We start from the raw sequence: 24,700 nt of genomic DNA, 5'->3' as shown, positions 1-24,700 counted from the left end.
GACATAAGGAATAACACGGAGGACATTAGGAGAAGGAAAGAAAAATGAATTGGGGGAAATTGGAGGGAGAGACAAAGCATGAGAGACTGTTGACTCTGAGAAACAGTTTTGGTGGGGAGGGGGTGGGGAGTTAGGTGAGCCTGGTAGTGGGTATTAAGGAGGGCACGTATTGTATGGAGTACTGGGTGTGGTGCATAAATAATGAATCTTGGAACACAGAAAAAATAATAAAACAAAATAATAAATAAAATAAAATAATTTAAATATAAAAATCAGATATGATTTAGCCTCCATGTGAATATGTACATTATGTACATGGCCAATTTCACCTTAACCAGGATTAAAGTAGACTTCTAGAGAATTCTAAGTGTGAGAGTCTGTGATTTTAACAGGTTTGGGGTCTAAGAGCGAATTCTGATAATTTAATAGGAAGTGGAGATTATATACTAGTTGAGTCAAATAATGCTGATACTTTCTACAAGTAAACACAAAAAGATACATTACAGGTATGATTACCTAAAGAGTATGATGAAGAGTAATACAGTATAGCTTGAAAGAATCAGAACAGTAGGAATTTTAAAAAGCATATGTTGAAGGAACTGGAACACTGGATCACAGTTCTCAAAGTATAATCACTTTACTACTGTGGATTATTTTGTATGTTGCTTAATCTAAGTAGGTGAAGACTCTCCAATTACCTTTCTATCACTGATTTCTAGTGTAATTCCATTATGGTCAGAGAAGCATATTCTGTATGATTTCAATCCTTTTAAACTTGTTGTTGTTACTGTTATCATGATCATCAAGGACATAGCCTCTCAGTGAATATTCTGTGTGCACTTGAAAGCAATGCATATTCTGTGATTGTTGGGTGGACTATTTTGTAATTGTCAGTTCCAGTTGGAGGATGGTATTGTTCCCTTCCCCTTGGTGTGTGTGTGTGTTGTTGTTTTTTTTTTTAACTTTTCCTATTGATTACTGTGGTAAAAGTGTTAAAGTACCCAACCATAATTGTGGTGATTCTAGTTCTCCTTTAAATTGTGTCAGGTACTATTGCTTCTCAGCCTTTTGGCTAAGATCAAGTGTAAGTTTCATCAGGTTTTGCTTCATATACTTTGACAGTCTGTAGTTAGATGTATACATCTTTAAGGTTGTCCTGTCTTCTTGATGAATTCACCCTCTTGTTAAGTATATAATGTCCTCTTGTATTCCTGGTAATTTTCCTTACTCTGAGCTCTGTTGTGTCTAATATTAGTGTAACCTTTCAAGTTTTGATTAGTGTTTGTGTGGCATACGTTTTCCATCCTGTTACTTTTTAATCCACCTTCATCATTATTTTGAAAGTGGATTTCTTATGATAACATATTGTGAGGGTTTTTTTCTCTAATCCATTTTGAAAATCTCTTTATGTGTTTTGAGTATTTAAATTAAATGTAGGGGCACTCGGGTGGCACAGTGGGTTGAAGCCTCTGCCTTCGGCTCAGGTCATGATCCCATGGTCCTGGGATAGAGTCCCGCATCGTGCTCTCTGCTCAGTGGAGAGCCTGCTTCCCCCTCTCTCTCTCTGCCTGCCTCTCTGCCTACTTGTGATCTCCATCTGTCCAATAAATAAATAAATTCTTTAAATAATTAATTAATTAAATGTAATTACTGATGTGTTTGGATTTAGATCTACCATGTTCTCTGCTTGTTCCTCTGATTCATTGCTCTGTTTTTTTTTTACTGTCTTTTGGATTATTTGGATATTTTTTGTTTTTGATTTTAACTTACTGGTTGAGTTTTTTACACTATATATTATTATGTGTTCTTTTTTTTCTTAATAGCCACTATAGGGATTAATATATATCTTTAACTTTTCATAGTCCACTTTTATACCTAGTTATTTTACTATTTCAAGTAGAATATATTAAACCTCCCACCATATAGTCTCCTTTAGTCTCCCCCTTAATGCTGTGGTTGTCATGTGTCATCTGCATATACTGAAAACCTCATCAGACAATAATGTAATTTTTGCTTTTAACTGTTGGACATACTTTAAAGAACTTAGAAGAGAAAAATAGCCTGTTACACTTATCTATATACTTACTATTTCTACTGCTCTTCCTTCAATTCCCATGTTGTTGCAGTGTCAGCACTATCTCCCTGATGTTATTTTCCATTCATTTCAAGAGTGTTCACCCTTACTTCTTAAAGCATGCTTATATGAGCTGCTTTAAAGTCTTTGATAATTTCAACAACCATGTCATCTTGGTGTTGAGATATGTCGGTTGTCCTTTCCCTTACACTTTATTAAGATTTTCATAGTTGCTTGTATAGTAAGTAATTTTGAATAATATCTTAGACATTTTGAGTGCTATGTTATGAGACTCTGTTTAGTTGGTATGGAAAACAATGACTAGTACATTTTCCATGCAATTGAATCCAACTTATATTCTAAGTTCTTACTGACCTTCAGAGGCTTTCTTATGTCAGTTCATTTCCAAGGATTTTTCAGGGCTATTCAGATAATTTGGATCACTCAGAGGCCAGTCTGGAATCTGAAAAATGTTCTATTCCAAATACTCAATGACTTTAGTATTTAGAGTCAAATCCACCCATGCACAGTTTGGGGGTAAGTCTAATAGCTTATAAACAAATTTTTGGGATCATTTTCATGGGCCCCTTCATCTCTGCATTGTTCCAGACACTTTTTTGTCCCAGGAGCCCTCACATTCCTGTTTTATTTGTTTGTTTGTTTGTTTTGCAAGAAGGCTGGCTTTTGTTTTCCCACTTTGCCATACACTTCTTGCAATTTTTGTCTGCCTCTGGAGCTAAAGGGCAGGAGGACAGAGAGATAAAAATGAAACAGGGAGGGGCACCTGGGTGGCTCAGTGGGTTAAACCTCTGCCTTCAGCTCAGGTCATGATCCCAGGGTCCTGGGATCGAGCCCTGCATCAGCTCTCTGCTCAGCAGGGAGCCTGCTACCTCCTCTCTCTCTGCCTGCTTCTCTGCCTACTTATGATTTCTGTCTATCAAATAAATTTTTAAAAAATCTTTAAAAAAAAATGAAACAGGGTTCTCCAGCCATCCCATGCTCTTGTGACCACAGTTCCTTGGGTCATAAAGGATTCCCCTTCCTCAGAGTTTTATGTGCCTACCTGGCCAACACTGCCATACTATAATGGGATTTCCTGGAAATCTTGGGTGGAAGACAACAGAGAAGATTTACACCATTTGTTCATACTCTTTAGGGGCCCTTTATCCCTAAGACCATAGAGGGCTTCTTTTGGAGTCCTTTTTATCCATTTTTTATCCAGTTTCAAGCTGCTGCTGAGTTCAGAACATAGGATATCATAGGAACAGCAAAAGAATTTTCTAAGCACACTTGCTTGATCATGCAAGGGATACAAAAGAAAAAGAAAGGGAACATTTATTTGAATAAATACCAAAATGTTAAAGTTAATACAGTAATTTTACAAAGTAGACAAAACTGGAAGGGGACAATTTTATCTCAGGATGATAGAAAGAGTCAGTATCCCTTGTCTTTCCAAGACCCTATGTAACACTTGTCCTTACAGTTTTAAGGGTAAGGATAAGGTCTGCCATCCTGAGGAAGGTCTTGTAATTATGACTTGTCAGGGACTTTATCAGTTGAATTTTAATTAAGCACTCCTAGAAGAAAATGTCTTGGTTAAAATTAACAGTTATGCTTTTGGAGAACTGTAGGGCCATGTTACTGAGCAGCTAGGGGAGATTTAGGGGTTTGAAAACTTTCTCAACAGTCCTCATTTTATATTGTTGAATGACAACCTATTCTGCCACAATTACCACATATGGCCTCATAGGTTGTAGACTCTGGGAGAAGTTTTATGGTTTGTTTGTTTCTCATGGATTTTGATGTGAATGGCACCTCCTGAAGCCATGTGCATTTTGGCTGTGTACCCTGCTCCTGGACAATGAAAAAGTATGATGTTGTAATGACAGTATATCATCTCTTTTCTTCTCTCTTTCCTCCTCTCCCAGTGTTGGAGGAAGATGGCTATTACCTCTCCAGAGTCTTTGAGTCTTGCTAGAAGAACACATCCATTCTCCCAGAGTGTCCCAACAGGATTAAACTGCATGGGTTGGCCAGAATACACACCCGACACTGGTGAGTTATGTCTCTCTCTCTTCTGTTTTACACTCCCATGTCCTGAAAAGAAGAACAAGAAGTGAGAGAGTGTTGTTGACTGCTATGTTTGCTTGTCTGGCAAAAGTAGCTTAAAGATGAAACAGATAAGACATCTCTTATCCCTTCAATGAGGAAGAGGTCCCTAACCCCCTGAGAAAGGGAATTCTTGGCTTCAGGAAGACTCCATTATTGAATCCTCAAACCTGTCTCTGTTTACTTTAAGTAGAACTAATGACCACCTCTTGGATCTTGTAATAGGATATAATTTGTAGATGAAATGACCACAGTGAGTTGTCTCTAATCTAGAATAGAACTTGAGTATTTTCCCTTCTAAGGGACAAGCCTCTTCCTCTAGTTTTATGGCCACTTCTGTGAGACCATTTCCCAAATCTATAGAAAATAGCCTCACATCACATATTCGGCCATAAAAGGGTTGGCCTTTGTGCCAGAAGGAAGCTGGGCCCCAGTGAAAGCAAGCATAGGGCATCCTCATGCACAACCTTCACCTGTACTAGACCTAACCCAGGAAAGGATGGGCATGTTGAAAATGCTCAAGGACTTCTGGTGGAAGGACAGGTGTTATGTCTTGAGTGGGTGCAGATTTTATTAGATTGGAATCTTACTGTCCAAAAGCTGGCTAGAAGGGGAAGCCAAATACAGTGTTATGAAGGATAAAGAATGGTAAAATCCTAGACAGGATTAAAAAGGCAAGCTATCTACATCTGTCAAACATGTACTGGGTCAAGACTCGGGGAGTGGGAATAGGACTGATAGGAGCAGAGTGGCCAGGCTCTGAGCATCAATGTAGCATATGTCATCCTGAGGAAGGTCAACTCAGTGCATGCTGGTGCTGGTCCTGGGGACCTGGCTGCTCTGATTAGCTGGTGGACATGACTGGTTTCCACTCACAAATGTATGTGCTTTTGCTGCATCATGCAGTGGACTTTAATGGTTGTGATCATGAATTCACAATAAGAAAAGTCATGAAAAGTTACTTTACAACTGCTGAAAGAATCTTTCCAAGGGGGGGAAAAATGATATTTCTAACATAGCTCTTCATTAAGTCATGGGATTATTTAGAGGCTCATGGAAGGGGTCATAGTGGATTAGAGCAGCATTTTTCCAGTAATAATCCTCAAGTCCTTGAAGCTAGAACATCCTTACAAAGCCAAAGCTTAATAATCACATAGTCCTATTATTTCAGAAGTTCACTAGAATTAATTGACACGTGAATTTATCGCAGAATAAGAAATTTAAACATCTCAGTGACACATTTGTCCTGGTATGTCTGCCTATTGAGAATACTGGTCTGGATGTCAGAGTTTAGGGCTCTGGCTCTAGCTGCACTTAATATAGGGATGAGAAATTGGGCACATCCCTCGGTTTCTCTGTATTTCAGATTCCATTATTATTCAAAAAAGGAATGATAATTCCTGCTTTCCCATTTCACTGGGTTAATATGAGGGTCAAGTTAATATGGGCTTGGATCTCTGCATTTACCTTAAGAAAGCATTCTTTTCTTTAATTATTGCTTCTACTCCAACTGTTCTGTTCCAAACTTCTGAGATTTCTACTTTCTATAGATTATATTTCCAGCTTTATTCTTGGCACCTCTCTCATTATTTTCTTTTTTTTTAATCCTTTTTCCTCTTAGTTTTGGGAGAAATTTTTAGGCTTTTTTTCTTCTTTGTTTTTCTGGTTTTATCTACCTGTTAATTGCCTTCATTGGGATTTGTGATTCAGTGATCACACTTTTAATATCTCCATTAAATCTTTCCAATGTCCTCTAGAATCTTGTTAAAAACAGAAAATAGAGAATTTTGTAAAACTTTTTCTCCTGTTCATTTCCAAATTCATCTGCATTTCTTTTGCCTATTAGTTTTTCTGTAGGTGAAATTTCTCTATTGTCTTATCTGAATAGACATCAGTCCTTCACCAGCAAGGGCTTGTTACCATGTAGCACTGGAGACAGCACTTTTTTTTTTTTTTTTTTTTTTTGTGATCTTCTTTCTTTAACACCGGCAGTTGTAGCTATAAATTTCCCAGCAAGAGTGAAATAAGTCAAGCAGAGAAAGTCAAGTATCATATGGTTTCACTTATTTGCGGAGCATAACAAAAATCATGGAGGACATGGGGAGATGGAGAGGAGAAGGGAGTTGAGGGAAATTGGAAGGGGAGATGAACCATGAGAGACTATGGACTCTGAAAAACAACCAGAGGGTTGTGAAGGGGCAGGGGGTGGAAGGTTGGGGAAGCAGGCGGTGGGTAATAGGGAGGGCATGTATTGCATGGAGAACTGGGTATGGTGCAAAAACAATGAATACTGTTAACGCTGAAAATAAACAAATAAAAAAAAAATTCCCAGCAAGCATGCTTTAGCTGTGTCCCATAAGTTTTGGCAAATTTTGTCTTCATTTTCATTTATCTCAAAGTATTGTCTGATTTTTCTTCTCATCTGTTCTTTGACCCATTGGTTATTTAGGAGTGTATTTGTGAGTTTCCTAAATTTCCTGTTACTTATTTCCAATTTTATTCCATGTGGTCAAAGAACATGCTTTCTATTATTTTTATCTCCTCTTAAATTTACTGAAGTTTGTTTTACGGACCAACATAGGGTCTATCCTATAAAATGTCCCATCTGCACTTGAAAAGAATGTATACTCTATCATTTGGTGGTATGTTCTATAGATGTCTAGTAGATCTAGGTTTGTAGTGTTGTTCAAGTCTTCTATTTGCTTGATCTTCTGCACAGTTCTTTTATCCATTACTGAAAGCTGGATGTTAAAACCTCTAACTATTATTGTTGAATTATCTTTTTCTCCTTTCATTTCTGTCAGTTTTTGCTTTATTTATTTTGGTGCTCTGTTATTAGGCCTATATATGTTTTAATTGTTATATCTTCCTGATGGATTGACCCTTTTATTGTTAAACTCAGATCTTAAACTCCACTGATTGGCAGTTGATTGCTCTACTGTTTACAACAATGCCTTGGGGCATCAGTTGCTCTACAAACTAATTCAATCAACTTCTCACTCCTTTGAAGAAATAGTTTCAGAGTTCTGGGTTTGGTGTTTGTTCTGATTCCAGAAGGACTCTCCCCAAATATCTTATTCCTAGTTCTTTCTTGAGACTGTCATAGGTTCCTGTTAAAATCCTTTAAACATGGCTGAGTAGGAAGTGAAAATTTAAGCTTTTGTATAAAATATATCACAAATTCAGTCACCTTGGAGGGAGCTGTAAACAGTTCCAGCTGAAAGCTTCACCTCTTACCAGTATTTCTTTTCTGTTTGAAGGAGTAGCCGAGGAGTAGCCAAGAATTAGCCTGATGTGGGAGATTGATACCATCTGCCCCACAAGTTGATGCCCAGATAAATTGCTTCATATCCACTTCTCTCTTTGTAGAGCCAGCAGAGCTAGATACAACTCTTCCAGTCGCCAGCACAGGAGAGGCACACAGCATCGCATGAAGCCCTCTGCACCTCCAGAGCCCTGGTGGTTGGGGACAGGGTGAAAAACACAGCTCCATTAGGGAAGTGAGTTCTCCAGCCAAGAGATAGTAAGAGAGAGAGCCCTATGTTCTTGGCTTTAGCCATGGGAGTAGAATCTCCAACTCACTGAGCTAGGAAGAAGGGTAGAAGGAGTGGTTTTGGTTTTGGTTCAAACCAAAATGCTCCCAAAAGGCACAGACTCTAACCCCTCTTAGTAAACTTTCATTGATTTTCTTGAACAGATGTTTCTTTATTTTTGCTTTGCCCCCTAGGACCATATCCAGAGGTTTTAAGTGGTTACTTTTAAGTAATTTTCACCAGTTACACTGGGGAGTGGGTCAGGAGAACTTGTCATTGTCTTGCCTGCATGAAGTCATTCTTAATTTCCCCTATTTTTATGACCTATTAGTCATTTCCATTAGACTCTTAAAGGAGGTAAGTTAGATGACTGAGCTCATATCAGACTTACTTTATATCAAGATCCATTGCTTAAAACTTCCTCATTATATCCCCAACAACTAGCATTATGCTTTGTACAAAGTAGGCTCACAGTGTCTCTTGCCAATGACACTGATAATATTCCAATAAGAACTGTCTGGAGAATGCTTAGAATTAGGAGGAAAGGAATTAACAAATTACACAGTGGTTCAAAGCATCGCTGGTGAGCACTAGACCAATTCCACCATTTCCTAGACGAGTGGCCATGGATCATTCTGAGCTTGTTAGGTTCAACTGAAAAATGAGGCCAATAATAGTACCTATTACTTAAAATTATTGTGGAAGTTAAATAATATATATAAAGTACTTAACATTTAGTATATACTTAATAAATATCAGCTAAGATTTCACATCATTGAGCCAGCAATCACATCAAACAGTGATCCTCTGTGCTGACCCTTCTGATAAAGACACTGTATTATTGTTAGTTCACAGAGAGAGAGAAGTAAGTACTTATAATTATAAACCTATCATGTGATGTTAAGAGAACCAAAATCTCCTCTCTCTTTTAATAATATCAGAAATCGATGAGTTTGATGGGCTTCCCATGGTAGGGAGGTAGCTAAGTCTCACTGAATCAACTTTTATCTCCCAAGACTTCCTTAACCTTGGGCAGTAAGTATTCATTTTAGCCACCGGAGCACCTGGGTGGCACAGCTGGTTGAACATCCAACTCTTGGTTTGGGCTCAGGCCATGATCTGGGGATTGTGAGACTGAGCCTTGCATCTGCTCCATGCTCAGAGGGGAGTCTGCTTGGGATTCTTTCCCTCTCCCTCTGTTCTTCCCCAACCCATGCATTCTCTCTCTGGAATAAATAAGTAAGTCTCTTTAAAAATAAACTTTAATTTTAGCTGCCATTATCACTGTGGTCTTAAAAAATGTGGATCCCTTTTTCATACTCAAACTTAGCAGTAGAGCTGAGACCAGAGTAGCTGGTTCAAGTAAGAGTTTACTAAGTCTCAGGAAGAGTTAAAAGAGAAACGGACTCGGCAAAAGCATGGCGCTTGGCTGTCTGGCTGCCAGTGGCTTACAGGGCTAGATGTGCCCATGGCTCCTGCCATCTGGAAAATTTTTATCTATGCTTTTTCTATCCATCCCCTCAGGATGACACATCATCTGCTCAAGGGCCTGATCCCAAAGAACAAGAATGCTCCCTTCCTGCCTAGTTGGCCTCCTGCTAAGTTCCAGGCCCCCAGTCATTCCTCCAGAGGCACGCACAAAGCACTTAGCCTGTAATGGGCCCAGCACCCATGGTCTATGGGGGCAGACAAGAGATAACAACAAGCTATTGACATATGAGACCTGTGAAGGAGAAATGAAGTTTCGCTGAGGAGGTTATGTTTTCTAAGATCTGAATGTTGAGGATGAGCCAGTGCCCTGAAAAGCAAAAGAATATTCCAGGCTAAAAGAACAGTAAGTGCAAAGACCCTGAGGCTAAAAGGAGAAACAGCAAGGTGGCAATAGTAGGTGGAGTGCAGAGAGCAAAGAATAGAGGAGATAAGAGTTGCAGACAGAGGTCAAGTCAGAACACACAGGTTGTTGCAGGTCTGGCTAATTGTGAGGAGACGGTTCTGGAGGGCAGGAGCATGACATGGTATGCTTTATATTTTGGAGCTCTTGCAGGCTGCTCTGTGGAATAAGTTAAAAAACTGATGCTGTCTTCTAAACCCAGTGTGATAATGGTAGCAGTAAAGACAAGGAGAATTTGACACTTATTCTGGAGCAGAACTCAGACTTGCTGATGAGTTGGGAAAGATGTCTCTTGATCTATGTCTCATGCTGGCAATGACCATCTCTTTCCGGAGCACTTCTCCTCACCCACAAGAGCTTATCTCTGAGTCGTTAACCAGAGAGCTGCACAAGAACACGAGGGAGACGCTTCTCGCAGAACCACCCACAATCAGGAATAAGGGGAAGGAAGAATTGTTCTTTCCAAGGGCAGGAAAGGATGGAGGCATACAGAGTAGTTAGGAAAGCACACAGTTTTCCTAGACAAGTACATTAAATTGAGGGAGGGGTCTTCAAGACGCAGATTGGCTGAGTCACCCTCCAGTGCCCATCAAGTGAACACCAATATTACCTTAACCTTGTACAGAACTCTGTGCTTTACCCAAATGTTGGCATGCCATTATCCCCAGCCCCTGCGTCTGTTAATACCTGCAGATATTAATATACTCATCTGATAGACAAGATAACAAAAGGCCTACAAGGAGAGGAGATAGATAGCTATGATGATGCAATGTCTCGTATGGTACAGAGCTAGGAGCACATATAGCTTAAGGAAGGAGATGGGCCACAGGAAATGGACTCCAAATGCAGGGAAGGGGAGAAAATGACCACTTTTCCAGCATTCACCCTATACCAGCTGGTGTGTGCTGCAAGTACCTCTCATTTTATCCTCATTATCATTAATACCTCAGCCAATTTACAACCATCTCCCTAGGGGCTGGAGGAGCTGGAGGAGGGACAATACTGGGCGTGGGAGGCTGGGAGGGTAGGAAGTTGGGAGGGTGGGTCAGCAGCCCTGATCAGCTTCTATCAATCCAATTACGACTTCCCTCACACATCTTACCTCCAAGACCAAGTCTCCCACTGTTTCACCTCCCAGATTTTATATTTCAGATAGGCACTTCTTGATTTACTGTTCTTGTTTGGAACAGTGGAGGTATTTCACCTTTTAGGCATACTCCAAGAACCCACAGAACTCTCACAAGTGTCTGGAAAGGTCAAAGCAAACAGCAACTTTCTTCCCTATTAATCCTTATCTCCCCCCAAAACAAAACAAAGCAAAAACAACCTGTAATCTCTGGCTGGGCCAGGGGCTAGAGGCGTGTCCTGGCTAAGCGCGCTCCTCCTAGCCGGTGTTCACGGTTGCTTGCCAGAGTCATGCCCCTGGATGAGTGTGGCCTCTCATCTGCGTTCCCGCCCCACGTGGACACACAGGCACTGCCCCCAGTCTGAGCCGGATCCTTGCAGAAGAAAAGCCCACTGGCTTTACCCACCACCCGGGCCTCGAGGTGTCCCCGTCTCAGAATGATCCTGTCCTAAACACACGCATGCGAATGCGAGCTGCGGGGCACGGCCCTGCGGGGACCAAGAGTGGCCAGGTGCCCCCGCGCGCCGCGCCCGCGCCTGCCGCCGCTCCAGGTCTGCGTGCGCGCGTGCGTGAGCGCGTGCCGACCGGGCCCGCGACCCGCAACCCGGTCGCCGCCGCCGGTTTGCGCCCGCCAGGCTGGCTGGGAGCTGGCGGCGAGCGGAGGCGCCGTGCCCCCCCGGGTGGGCGCTTGGCCTGACCCTGAGTCGCGCGCGCCCCGTGCCTGCAGAGGGTCCCCGCCGCGGTGGCCACATAGTCCGAGCAGGCGGCGCCCGGCCGGAAACCTCCTTAGCGGAGCCCCATGATGTCAGCTGGCCCGAAGCGGCGGCCGTGCGGCGACGGGGATGGGGCCGAGGACGCCGCGCGATCGCCTGCACGCCCCTCGCCCTCCCACGGCGCTGCCGGGCCCGGTCTGGGCCCCGGCTCGCTCGCCCTGTCGCCTGGCAGCCCCACCACCGCAGCGGTCCCCGCGCCCTGGCCCGCGCCGCCCCCCGCGGCCCAGCCGCCCCCAAGCCTGTGGCTGGAGCTCGGGCCCGCCTGCATGAGGGCGCAGCAATGCCCGAGCGAGTCCAGCGGGCAGACAAGCGGCGACCTCGGCACTAGCAGCAGCAGCAGCAGCGGAAGCAGTAGCTCTGGGCTGTCTCCGGGCTCGGACTCGGACAGCAGCGGAGTAGTGTGCGGCGGCCGCGGCTGCAGTGGGGGCATGCGCGGCGCCCTGTCGCGCTCCTGGAGCCTGGAGAGCCTGCGCTCGGCCACTGCCGGTAAGGGCGCCGCCCGCGCCCCTGCCGCTCCGCTCCCCGGGTCTGTCCTCTCGCCAGCCGCTTCTTCTCTCCTTTCCCCCTCGAGACGGTCTTGCTTCCTTTCCACTCCTCCCTCACTTTTTCTGTTTTTCGTTTCTATCTTCTGGTTCCTCGCTTCCCATTGATTTACCCTCCCGATTCCTTTTCTTTTCCCTGGTTTTCTTCTGATTTGCCACCACCACCTCCCACCATCCTGTCCCTTCTTTCACCTACTTTTACCAGTGGGCCACCTGTTACAGCTGGGACCTTGTTTCCCCCACCCCCAGCAGGGCGCGTCGTCAACTGGAAACTGAGTGCTTAAGGTGAGAACAGAATTTGGTCCTTGATGCTCTGTTTTCCTTTCCCAAACTGTTCCTGACCAATGGCACATGTCTGGCTTTCTGAACTGCAGTTCTTTGAGCTCTGTAAAACAGAAGGTAGGTGAGGGCTCTCTGGCCAAGGGTGGACAGGATTCAGTGCGTTTGGTCCTAGCTTCAGAACAGGCTCCCCACCCCCTTCGGAGGGCCCAATTCTTGCTATAGAGTGAGAGAAAGACTTTGACCCTAAATATTAAGTCCAGACTGGTTTTATAAATGGTGTTGGCCTACCCTTGGTTAGTTGGTAAATGGGATTCTTTATATTTTACTTCTTACAAACATTCAACAAGTTATTTTTGAGCTCCTGATGTGGGAGCTCTAAAGGAAATCAGAAATGGGGTGTTGGCGGAAGGTAACACTTGCCTTATGCTTGTGCATGCTATAAGGGGTGAGACCTGTGAGAGCTATATGGTCCTACCAAGGGCTTGATGTGGAGGTAAGGCTCTGCGTGTGCCCTGGTCAAAGCAGCAGAGCCAGAGTAGAGCAGGGGGCCATACAGACAGCAGTTCCCCCTATTCCCCAAGGGTGGAGCACAGGCCATGTTGGGGAGTAGAGTTAGAGGCTGACTTCCAAGGTTTGTGAGAGTACCCTTACTGGCAGATACAGGGTTGGGGACCCTGCTCTAAAATAGATGGGTTTGGAAAAGGAAAGTGAAGGATGCCCATTGTATTGAGCATTCCATGATTCTCATCTGCTCTGTCCCAAAACAAACACGTGAAACTCAGAAAAGTTGGTGTCTCCTCCAAATAAAAGTTTTTTCAGAATTCTACAGCTGACTCCTTCCCATCCCAATTCCCTTGACACTCTCCATTCCCTCCCTTCCTCAGGTGCTTAGATAGAACCCAACTTGAGAAAACCAAACAAGATAATAACATAAGTGGGACTTTAAGGAAACTGATAAAGGACGCTTTTCTCTCTCTTTCACTCTCAGCCCAAATAGCTTCCTTTCCACTTTCAGAGTGAAAAGGCATACCTGCTCCACCTCAGCAATGGCAAACAGGCCCAGAGAAGCTCAGGGAGGTGGCCCTGGTACCCCCAGGGTCTCCTTTGCTCCAGGGCAGGAGTGAAGCAGATGGAAATGGGAGAGACCCAGGTTAATTAGGTGACCTTGAGATTCAGGGACTCCCCAGATCACACCAGGGGCACCGAGGCCACCTGGATGAGTTTTAGAGATAACAGCTATATGGGTATGAAGGTCTGGGGTGGTGTATATGTGTGTGTTAAGAGGTGAAGCAAGTTAAAAGGTAAGGCCCGGAAGGCTGCTCCTTGAGGGGCTCAGAGTTGCCCCTACAGTGGGAGGACAGTGTTTAGAGCAACATGATATTGGAAGAGTTGATGTGAGACCCAGAAGCAAATGCCATGCCCCTCACAGAACACAGGTACTGCTAGGTATATAAAGAGCTCAGGGAGTGCCGGTCAGTAACCAACCACAGAGACCCAGGGCTTGAAGGCATTTTAAATCCCCTTCTTGATCCCCTGCCCTCAATCCCAACCCTCAACCCTCTATTCCCTGCTTTGCTTGGGGGACCCTGTATCAGTTGTATTCAATACTATATTTGTAGCGGTGCTGCCGTGGACCCTGTAGAGTTTCATGAGTCCATGACACCATCACAACTGGATTCCAGGAGAGAATTAAACCCTAATGTCCTAAGACATCTACTGTATGCAATGCATGAATTTTCTTCTCTTCTTCTAAAACAGCACTAGCTATTCCATCCTTGAGAGGAAGTAAGAAAATAGGCACTCGAGTAATACTTTTTGGATTTTTGGTTTAGATGAGGAGATCTGGTTGGAAAGGCTGCCATGAAAGGGGATTCAATGGGAAAAACAAAGGGAATTTGTTGAGCATCTTCTTATGGTCAATGTTAACTGCTTTACCACATAAAAATCCAGTGAGGTAAGCATTATTATCCTACAACTCAGGTACAAAAACAGGATCAGAGAGATGCAGTAACTTACCCAAAGTTGCCTAGCTAGGCCCTGTCTAACTAAAGCTTCAGGCCTGGATCCATGTGAATTGATAAGGGCTCTTTGCCAGGTTTGGAGTGGAGGCTCCAGTGGAGTGCCAGGTCCATAAAGAGAAGGTGTGTTGGGTGGCACACGGGAGGGGAGGGTACATATTGAAGTCATGTCTTGGCTATTTGCATGCTGTTATCTTTATTTGACAGCTGTGTTTTTTTCCTAGATCCCAGTTATCTCATTTTCAAAATGAAAGCATGACTCCTTCTCTAATCAACTATAAAATTCCATGATTCTAGTCAGAGCTATTGATTTGGGGTCGATACCCTCCATGAGTCAGCATTTTTTATATATTCTATATTGTATTTCTGTTCCATTTATAGCTCTGAAACAAAATACATATGTGTTTAATTGAACTGTGTTTCTCTCTTAAGAAAGATTCAGAATTACCGGTAAAAGATCCTTAGCAAACTTAATTACTATTGTTGTGATTTTTGTAATGGAGTGTATTTGCTAAACAGTTTTGTAGTTGTCAGCAAGAACCAGAAGGGCTAGTCCTTGAGGGCAGAATTGCAATACTTACACCTGCAGAGCAGAACATCAGCTAGGGAATCTAGTAGAGAGCTGTAAATTTTCCTTATTTCCAAAAGACTTTTTGAATCTTAAATGTCCAATCTTGGCATTTTCCTTTGAAATTTCACTTTTCCTGGTGTGGAGAAGGCTTTCCTTTTAGACAGAATCTGAGAGTTAAACACAGTTGACAAGGTGGAATTTCTGTAACCTTCTTTCTGCTCCACTGTTCTCATCCCCCTCACCCCACAAAGCAAGTGCCTGTAGTCTGCGGCCCTCAGCTATATTATCACACTGCTGCTGCTGGGTAAGGCTTTTCAGATTTCTATTCTGGATATCTTGTCTGACAGGATTATTTCTCAGTTCAGGCTTCTGGGGTTGACAGTTTTCACTACCTGTGCTTTTGCATGGTTAATGTCATACGATTCCTTCTCGGGAGAGAATCCTTGCTACCTCACATTTCCTCTGCAAGTCTCTGAGGCATTTTACTGACTCAGATAGGAATCAGACTTTTCAGAAGGCTAGGTCTGTCTTGTGGTCAGACATTTATTTAACACTTAGCATGTCCCAAACACAGTACTAGGCACTAGAGATGGCAGACAAATCCTACAAATCATACATCTTGCCTTTAAATAAATGACAGCAGGGCAAGACAGACAGTGACTGTTCACTATAAGGGCTCTAATAGAAGTAAATCCAATGGGATGATGCAGTGAGTCAGGGGCACCAAGCCCTTGGTGCCCAAGCCCAAGTGGCATCCACTCTCAGTGAATGATTCTCTAGAAAGACTCACAGAGCTTGGAAAAGCTGTTACATGCATGTTTCCAGTCTATTACAGCAGAAGCTTACAGACTAAAATCAACTAAGGCAAAAGGAGCGTAGGGCAGCATATATAAGAGAAATCAGGTGCATACTTCCAGATTTTTTCTCCCATGGAATCATGTGGACCATGCTTAGCTTTCCCAGCAACAGTGTGTGACAACATGCAGGAAGTGTTGCCAACCAGGAGAATTTGCCAAAGCCTTGGTGTCCAAGGTTTTTAATTGGAGGTCATTTACTTAGGCACATAGTGTCCACAAGACTGACCTTAATTCCTTAGTCCCCAAGCTCTCCAGAGGCCACACTGATAGAGTGTCACTCAGGACCCCCCATCATAAATCACACTGTTGGTATAAAGTATCTGGGGTGGTTGAAGACCCCAGGTATACAAAGCCACTCTTATCAGACAGGATATTTCAGGGACTTAGAGTCGATCTCTCCAGAACCAGCTGAAGGCCAGCCCTTCAAAATATGTAAAGTTTGAACATCCCCAAACCTTTACTGTACATCCCCAAGCTTCCCCAAGAAAGCTCAGAAGAGAGGCACTGGACCCTACTAGTTATGAGGGGCAGAGACAGGGAGAAGTGAGTCAGAGAAACCTTTCAGGATAAGGTACTGCCTAAGCCCTATTGCCTGCAAGTTAGCTGTGTGGTGAGGAGTAGAAAGAGCCTTCACGAGGAAGAGCGAACATGAATGCAGAAAGATGTACAAGGGAGGGGAGCCTGTGTTTACTGAGCACCTATGCTGGGTACTGTGTCAAGTGCTTTAAATATGCAGGAATTGCAAATAATATGGAATAAGGACCATAGCAAGAAATAAGGAAGACCAGGCTGTGACTCCATGCTAAGAACTGTGGACTAACAGTTCTTGGAGCCTTGGAAAGGTTTTTGTTTTGTTTTTAATATTTTTTTTATTTATTTGACAGAGAGAAATCACAACTAGGCAGAGAGGCAGGCAGAGAGAGAGGAGGAAGCAGGCTCCCCGCGGAGCAGAGAGCCCGATGTGGGGCTCGATCCCAGGACCCTGAGATCATGACCTGAGCCGAAGGCAGAGGCTTTAACCCACTGAGCCACCCAGGCGCCCCTTGGAGCCTTGGAAAGGTTTTAAGAGGGACACTAATGTGGCCAAATGCTTGCATACTTTCTGTCCTTTATTTTTAAACACAGTAAAAGTTACTCTTTTGGGTGCTAAGTTTTTACAGATATACAGTTATATAATCACCACTGCAATCTAAACACAGAAGAGTTCTATTACTCTAAAAAATGAATGCTGCTCCTTCGTAGTCACCTCCCTCCCTCACCCTCAGTTCCTGGCCAGCCTGACTGTTAAATCCATGGATTCATGTCATATTGCCTTTCAAGGCCGGCTTCTTTCGCCAGGTTCATCTATGGTTTTGCATGTATCAGTAGCTGTTTTTTCCTTTTATTTGTTGAATGTTATTCCACTGAATGTATATACCACAGTTCATCTATTAAGGGCTAATAGATTCACTAATTAAAGGGCTGTTTGGGGGTTGTTCCCAGTTTTTGTCTATATATAATTTTGTTTATTTTGTTAAATAAAGCTACTATGATGTTAGTGTAAGAGTCTTTTATGGATATAAGTTTACATTTCTCTTGGGTAAACACCTAGCAGTAAATTGTGGGGTTGTTTTGCAAGTATATGTTTAACTATAGGAAACCATCAAACTCTTTTTCAAAGTAGCTGCCACTTTCACTCTCACCATCAGAGTATGACAGTTCCCATTGCTCCATATTTTCTTCGGTACTTAGTACTGCCAGTGTCTCAAACCATTCTGTTAGGTGTGTGACATCCCGTTTGGCTTAATTTGCATATCCACAGTGACTACTGATGTTGAACATTTTTTCATATGCTTGTTTGCCATATGGATATCTTCTTCTTTGGTGAAGTGCCTGAATCTTTTGCCCGGTTTTTATTGGATTATTTGTTTTCTTATTACTGAGTTTTGAGAGTTCTTCATATATTCTGAGTACAAGTGCTTTGTCAGATATGTAATTTGCGAATATTTTTTTCAGTCTGTACCTTGTATTTTAATTATTTAATGGCATCTTTCGCAGAGCAAAAGTTTATAATTTCAGGGAAACTCAATTTATAACTTTTCTTTTAGGGACTGTACTTTTAGTGCTGTATCCAGGAACTCCTTTATTGAACCTGAGTACATAGAGTTTCCTATGTTTTCTTCTAGATGCTTTTATACTTTCAGATTTTATACTTAGGTATTTGATCCATTTTGAGTTAATTTTTATATAGTTTGAGATGAGGGTCAAAGTTCTTTTTTTTGCATATGCATGTTCAGTTTTGTAGCACCATTCATTAAAATATTATCCTTTCTCCACTGAATTGCCTTCCTATTGTCAAAACTCAACTATCTGTATTTGTCTAACCCTAACTTTATATTATTTCTTAAGGAAGATATGTGAACCTCTCATTTTATTCTTCTTTTTCAGTCTTACTGTAGTTACTCTAATTTGTCTTTCCATTTGCATTTTAGAATCAATTTGTCAATATCTACAAAATGTCCTTCTGCAATCTTGATACAGATTATAATGAATCTGTAAATTAAATTGAAATCTTGACAATATGGGGTCCAATTTATGAGCATTGTACATCAGAGGCTAGGAAGCCAAAACCACACACCACTCACCTACAGTACTTATAGATTTGGATGAATTCTTCCCTTCTAAAAGTTTCCAAAATATCCTAATGCTCTTGAGCCTGCCAGATAGTGACCTTCCTCACTTACCTATAAATCTGGAAATTCTTCAAGCCCCAAATCAGACCAATTTTTCTAAGAAGGCTTTGTAAGCATTGGCTGCATGAGGTCAACTTAGGTCCTTAAAAGTGTCTGGGTGTATGCCATTAAATTCATATTCTTAAATATGACATTCTAATAATATAACCAAGTTTCCAGGTATTCCTTCTGTTAAACAAGGAGGACAGATTCTTACTGAACCTATGCAAACAATTATATTGCTATGAATATAAGAGTATTCAGAGTGTCCAAATTCTGGAGGGGTCAGGCAGGGATAAAAACGTATAATTAATAAATGTTTCATTTTACAAAAGCATATTCTACCAACTGGCTGTTTATCAATGAAGGATAACTTAAGAGAATAAAAGGGGAGTTCCTTATGTATCCAGAAATTAGAACATTAGAATATTAACAATGTTACAAATAAAACTCACAATCATCCTTAATCAAATCATTCAGTTTAATGTAGGTAATTATCACTTTGGTCTATCTTGGGTTTGTAATCTCTTAAATCCATCTGCTTCTCTGCTAGAGTTTTAGAAATCCACTGCTGGAATTTCAAAGTTGATTATGTGATATCATCAGAACCTGACACCCAAAAGTATCTGGCATAGTCCCTTTCATGGAGTACTGAGACAGTTCTTTGTTGAAGAGGAAGTTTTTAGGCCACTAGCTGTAGCATCAGAATAAAACAAAAAACTATCTATAAAAGACTTATAGTGGCTATGGTTAAATTATTACCAATATTTTTAAAAGTGAAAGATCTCGAGATGCCTGGGTGGCTCAGTTGATTAAACATCTGCCTTCAGCTCAGGTCATGATCCCAGGATTCTGGGATTGAGTCCCACATCAGGCTCCTTGCTAAGCGGGGAGCCTGCTTCTCCCTCTGCCTGCCACTCCCCCTGCTTCCTACTTGTGTTCATGCACACTCTCTTGCTCTCTCTGACAATAAATAAATAAAATCTTTAAAAAAAAAGTGAGGATCTCATGAGAATTCATAATAAGAATAGTGTAACATACAAGGAATTTTGGGTATTTCTGCTATATACAAAGCAAGAAAATAAAGTCAATCAAAAAATTTCAGACATTATAATTATAAACATGATTAGCTGTATTTTCAAGTAGATAGTTAACATTAAAGCTAATGTATTTAAGTGAATGAGCATATCTCTACATAAAAAATCTTCAGATATAATATGTAATAATCCTGACAAAATTTGTTATGAATATACCAACCATGTAGTTAGAATATACTAAGAATATCTATAAAGAGGTTGAATAAGTCTGAAGCAGGTCTTAAACATCTGTATATTAATAAAATTACATAGGTTTTATTATTTTAATCCTCTGTTGAAAACTACTGGCCTACAAAATGCTAGATTCAAATTAAAGGAGTAAAGTTGCAACCAGCTTAACTTTTAAAAATCAATGAAATCATGATTTATAACACTATGTTATTGTTGTATGATACCAGGCAAAGTAGCACCAGTACTCTGACATATAAGAACACATCATGGGTGACAAGGGCATTGGCAATTCTTTAGGAACTTTCCATATAGCATACATTTTCTGAAATATTTTTGTTAACATTTTACCCATTCCCATTTAACCTAGGGAAGGTTAGACATCTCTTCTAATTTTACAGCTCTTCCTATTCAACTCATCTATGGTAACATAGCAATAAACCTAAATATTTCTAGCACTTGTCTTTTTCACAAGGTGAAATAACAAATACTTTATGATTTTCCAAATACCCTCCAGGAAATCCCAAAGATAGTTTCAGGTTCAAAAGTTATCAAAACTTGGGGCGCCTGGGTGGCTCAGTGGTTTAAGCCGCTGCCTTCGGCTCAGGTCATGATCTCAGGGTCCTGGATCGAGTCCCACCTCCTGCTCTCTGCTCTGCAGGGAGCCTGCTTCCCTCTCTCTCTCTGCCTGCCTCTTTGCCTACTTATGATCTCTCTCTGTCAAATAAATAAATAAAATCTTTAAAAAAAAAACTTATCAAAACTTAATTTTGGAAGGGCAAAATATCAAAAGTTGTCAGGAGATTTGAACACTGATTAAGACAGGATCATGAGTTACTGAACAATACTTGACTAGCTGTTTAGTGGAAGTGGCAATAAAATATTTCTAAAATAAACATGATTGCAAGGAATCTTAGCTCTTTTCTAACTAAGAAACCTTTGTGATCTGAAGTAATCAGATGTGGCAAAGTCAACATAAAACACAAAGAATGATTTTCATAACATACAGAATCTCTGCTGTCTAGGCAGATTACAAGGAAAGCAACAAATAATCTACAGCTTCTTATTAAGAACAAACCAATAATCCAAGAAAATTTTGTCATTTTAACAAAGAGAAAACTAAATTCTTTTTTTCCATCGGTACAAAATTTAATGCTACAATACTCGTTTTGCAAGTCTTATAAAACCTACTAACTCTTTGTCAGCTTTGACACGACAAGATGAACTCTTCTTTTTTTTTTTTTATTTGTTTATTTACAGCATAACAGTGTTCATTGTTTTGGCACCACACCCAGTGCTCCATGCAGTATGTGCCCTCCCTATTACCCACCACCTGGTTCCTCAACCTCCCACCCCCCCCCCCCCCCCCCCCCGCCCCTTCATAACCCTCTGGTTGTTTTTCAGAGTCCATAGTCTCTCATGGTTCATCTCCCCTTCCAGTTTCCCTCAACTCCCTCTCCTCTCCATCTCCCCATGTCCTCCATGTTATTTGTTATGCTCCACAAATAAGTGAGACCATATGATACTTGACTCTCTCTGCTTGACGTATTTCGCTCAGCATAATTTCTTCCAGTCCCGTCCATGTTGCTACTAAAGTTGGGTATTCATCCTTTCTGATGGAGGCATAATACTTCATTGTATATGTACATTCATTCATATAATACTTCATTGTATATGAATGTATAACACATTCATATGTATATGTACCACATCTTCCTTATCCATTCAAGATGAACTCTTGTAACTTCTAGTTCTGTCTGTATCACTTACAGTATGCTTTTTAAAGTGGAAAAAGCAAATGTATTTGTTAACAGACCCAGTTATATGTATATAGACTCTCTGTAGCATAAAAAATAAGAACACATAAACTCAGTGAACGATTCAGTATTCTATCGTATTGAAATAATCTAAATATCTATTGAATATCAATTAGTTAACTCCCAGTTTGAGCGACATAAAAATCTTGGAAATTATCTTCAAGTTTACATACTTACTGTTAAAAGAGGGTTTGTCAGAATAATGATTCAGTTTTGTTAAACACATGTACATTTTTCATAATGGTAAACATTTAGTAGAAGTAATGCTAATTTATATAATAAGTCTATATAAGTTTAGGAAGAACATACCCAAGTAGGATAAAAACCTACATGGATATTAACACTGATAATTATTTAACATAGAGAAGACATAGTTCCACTTATTAAGCCAAAGACTTACCTAAATTAGCTGAACTTGAATAGTTAAACTGTTTCTGAGGGTTTTTTCCCAGATTAAAAATATTTGAGGTTTGATTTCCTTAGCTTTTTATAATACTAAGAATATTCATTTATTACAAATGCTAATTTATTGTTAAGCTGATCAGAATAGAGCTCCTTTAAGAGATTTTATAATCCAATTTGGTAATACTATCTGAAATTAGGAAAATATTACACAAAGGGAAAGTGCTTTCTGAATTACAGACATGGAAACATACAGACACATAGAAATTTTATAAGCTTCTGTCATAAAATTTCAGCCATTTACAGAAATACAAAACTCGCCATTCCAGATATCCACCTCCTGGTGGGTATGGAACTCTTTTTTTTTTTTTTAAGATTTTATTTATTTATTTGACAGAGAGAAATCACAAGAGAGGCAGGCAGAGAGAGAGGAAGGGAAGCAGGCTCTCCGCTGAGCAGAGAGCCCAATGTGGGACTCGATCCCAGGACCCCGAGACCATGACCTGAGCTGAAGGCAGCGGCTTAACCCACTGAGCCACCCAGGCGCCCCTGGGGGGTATGGAACTCTTAACTGACTTGAGCTTAAGACAGGCAAACAGACAAACAGAAGACTAACAAACCAGATTCTCTGCCATCTTTGCTCAACAAAAACAAGATCTCTATAAAGCATTATCTGTTTATGGAGATCACCAAATGGTAAGACCATGAAACCAAAAGAAGTCAGCACCAGAAATTAAGTGAGCACTCAAAAGGAATCAAAATCAAATCCTTACTGTGCTACTGATGGACATGATCCAGAGCCCAGGACCATGAGCCCAACACACCATTGTTTCCCCATCTCCAGCCAGGAAGGAAAGACTCATCACCTGAGTGGAGCAAACAGGGATCTGAAGACTGACTCTGCGAGTGTACCAGTCACAGCACCAAAACTACCAAAGATAAAGTGCACTGGGAAATTGAGATGGTTTGATTCAGGCTATTTCAATAGGGGGTATGTTCCTTACTGAGGAAAATCTCAGAGAAGAGAGAGAAAACTTGGGGTTTTATTAAACAAGGGAGTCATTGAAGAAGGGCAGAGGGGTCTTACCTGAGGATATGGGAGAGCAGGGTAGTCCTTTGTATTCTCAGAATACAAAGAATCACAAAAGGAGGGAGATTTTTCTGTTTTCTAGGAGCACAGGACTCAGCGAAAGTTCAACATTGTCCAAAGTGTTCTTTCTTTTTTAATTTTTAGGAGATTATGTAGATTATGTAGATTTGGGATTAATTTTCCTAAAATGCTTGATAGAATTCAACAGTAAATTATCTAGGCCCAGAGGACTTTGTTGTTGTGGTCTTCTTTCTTTTTTTTTTAATTTTTCAGTTAGTCTGGATATCTGGACTGGTGAGTTTTGTATTTCTGTAAATGGCTGAAATTTTATGATGGAAGCTTATAAAATTTCTATATGTCTGTATGTTTCCATGTCTGTAATGTCCTAGTGGCTTGTCAATTTTCTTGACTTTCCAAAGAACCAACTTTTGGCCTTATTGACTTTTTCCGTCTTCTGCTTTCTTCAGGGCTTTTCTGCTGTTTTTTCCTAATTTCTTATGGTCTAAGTGTAGACTTATATGTTAATAAAAATTTTTTTAAGAAGTGTAAGTGTAGACAATTGATTTGAAACCATTCTTCTTTTCTTATAGAAGCATTTAAACTTGCTTTAGCTATGTCTCACAAATGCTGATGTTTTTATTTAATTAAAAATATTTTTTAGTTTCCCTTGTGACTTCTTTTATTTATAGATTATTTAGATTTTTAATTGCCAGATATTTAGGAATTCTTCCAAATATCTTTTATTGATTTCTAGTTTAATTCAATCATCAGAAAACATTTTAGTATGATTTAGTTCCTCTAAAATTTTTTTTCCCATTTTATTTATTTTTTTCAGCGTAACAGTATTCATTGTTTTTGCACAACACCCACTGCTCCATGCAAAACGTGCCCTCCAGTTCCTCTAAAATTTTTAAAGCTTGATTTTGTGGCACAGAGTATGATCTCTCTTGGTTAATGTTAGGTGCTAATTCCATCTTAAAAGAACATTTTTATTTTTATATAAAGAGTACAATTAGGAGTCCATCATGAACTGGGCTGAGCTGAAGCTCCCAGGTATTGGAGTAACGAATTAAGACAAGCCAAAACGAAGCACTGGCCAAGCCTTTGATCACTCACTATGATATATAAGCAAGAAGGGAAAGCATGGCTCCCCCCAGTGTTTCATTTTCCCTTGTATAAGGGCAGGTGGGGAGAATGTCTCACTGCTGAGAGGACAGAATAAAAGATTCCTGACATCTTTTTTTTTTAATTTTTTTTTAAGATTTTATTTATTTATTTGACAGAGAGAGATCACAAGTAGGCAGAGAGGCAGGCAGAGAGAGAGAGAGAAGGAAGCAGGCTCCCTGCTGAGCAGAGAGCCCGATGCGGGACTCGATCCCAGGACCCTGAGATCATGACCTGAGCCGAAGGCAGCGGCTTAACCCACTGAGCCACCCAGGTGCCCCGATTCCTGACATCTTATGGACAGAGCCAGGAGTTGAGAGCAGGGAAAGAACAGGAGTACTGTGTACTGAGTCAAAGTGGACAAAAGAATCTTGAAGGTTTCTCTCCTCCCTACTATAAGGAGATCTCTGTAGAAGCAGCTGAGTTAAGGCTTTAGCTGAAGGCCCCCAGTAAAGAGGTCTCCAAATAGAGGCAC

General features: G+C 41.1%; 1 protein-coding gene and 1 long non-coding RNA gene across 2 annotated transcripts in view; one reads left to right on the top strand and one right to left on the bottom strand.

The window, feature by feature from the left end:
• Positions 1-24,700, top strand: part of ARHGEF4 (Rho guanine nucleotide exchange factor 4) — a 243,333-nt gene that overhangs the window by 135,313 nt on the left and 83,320 nt on the right. Inside the window, 1 exon segment of the mRNA XM_046018460.1 lies at positions 4,003-4,129. Coding sequence (XP_045874416.1) covers positions 4,003-4,129 — 127 coding nt within the window.
• LOC123950544 lies at positions 4,086-11,504 on the bottom strand. Its single transcript, XR_006820250.1, has 3 exons — positions 9,440-11,504; positions 7,421-7,639; positions 4,086-4,171 (listed from the first exon to the last, which is right to left on the bottom strand). It is a non-coding gene; the product is annotated as an uncharacterized LOC123950544 (long non-coding RNA).

The sequence above is a fragment of the Meles meles genome, chromosome 9 (assembly GCF_922984935.1).
Source record: "Meles meles chromosome 9, mMelMel3.1 paternal haplotype, whole genome shotgun sequence".
Classification (NCBI taxonomy): domain Eukaryota; kingdom Metazoa; phylum Chordata; class Mammalia; order Carnivora; family Mustelidae; genus Meles; species Meles meles.
This window is presented reverse-complemented; position numbering and strand designations above follow the sequence as displayed.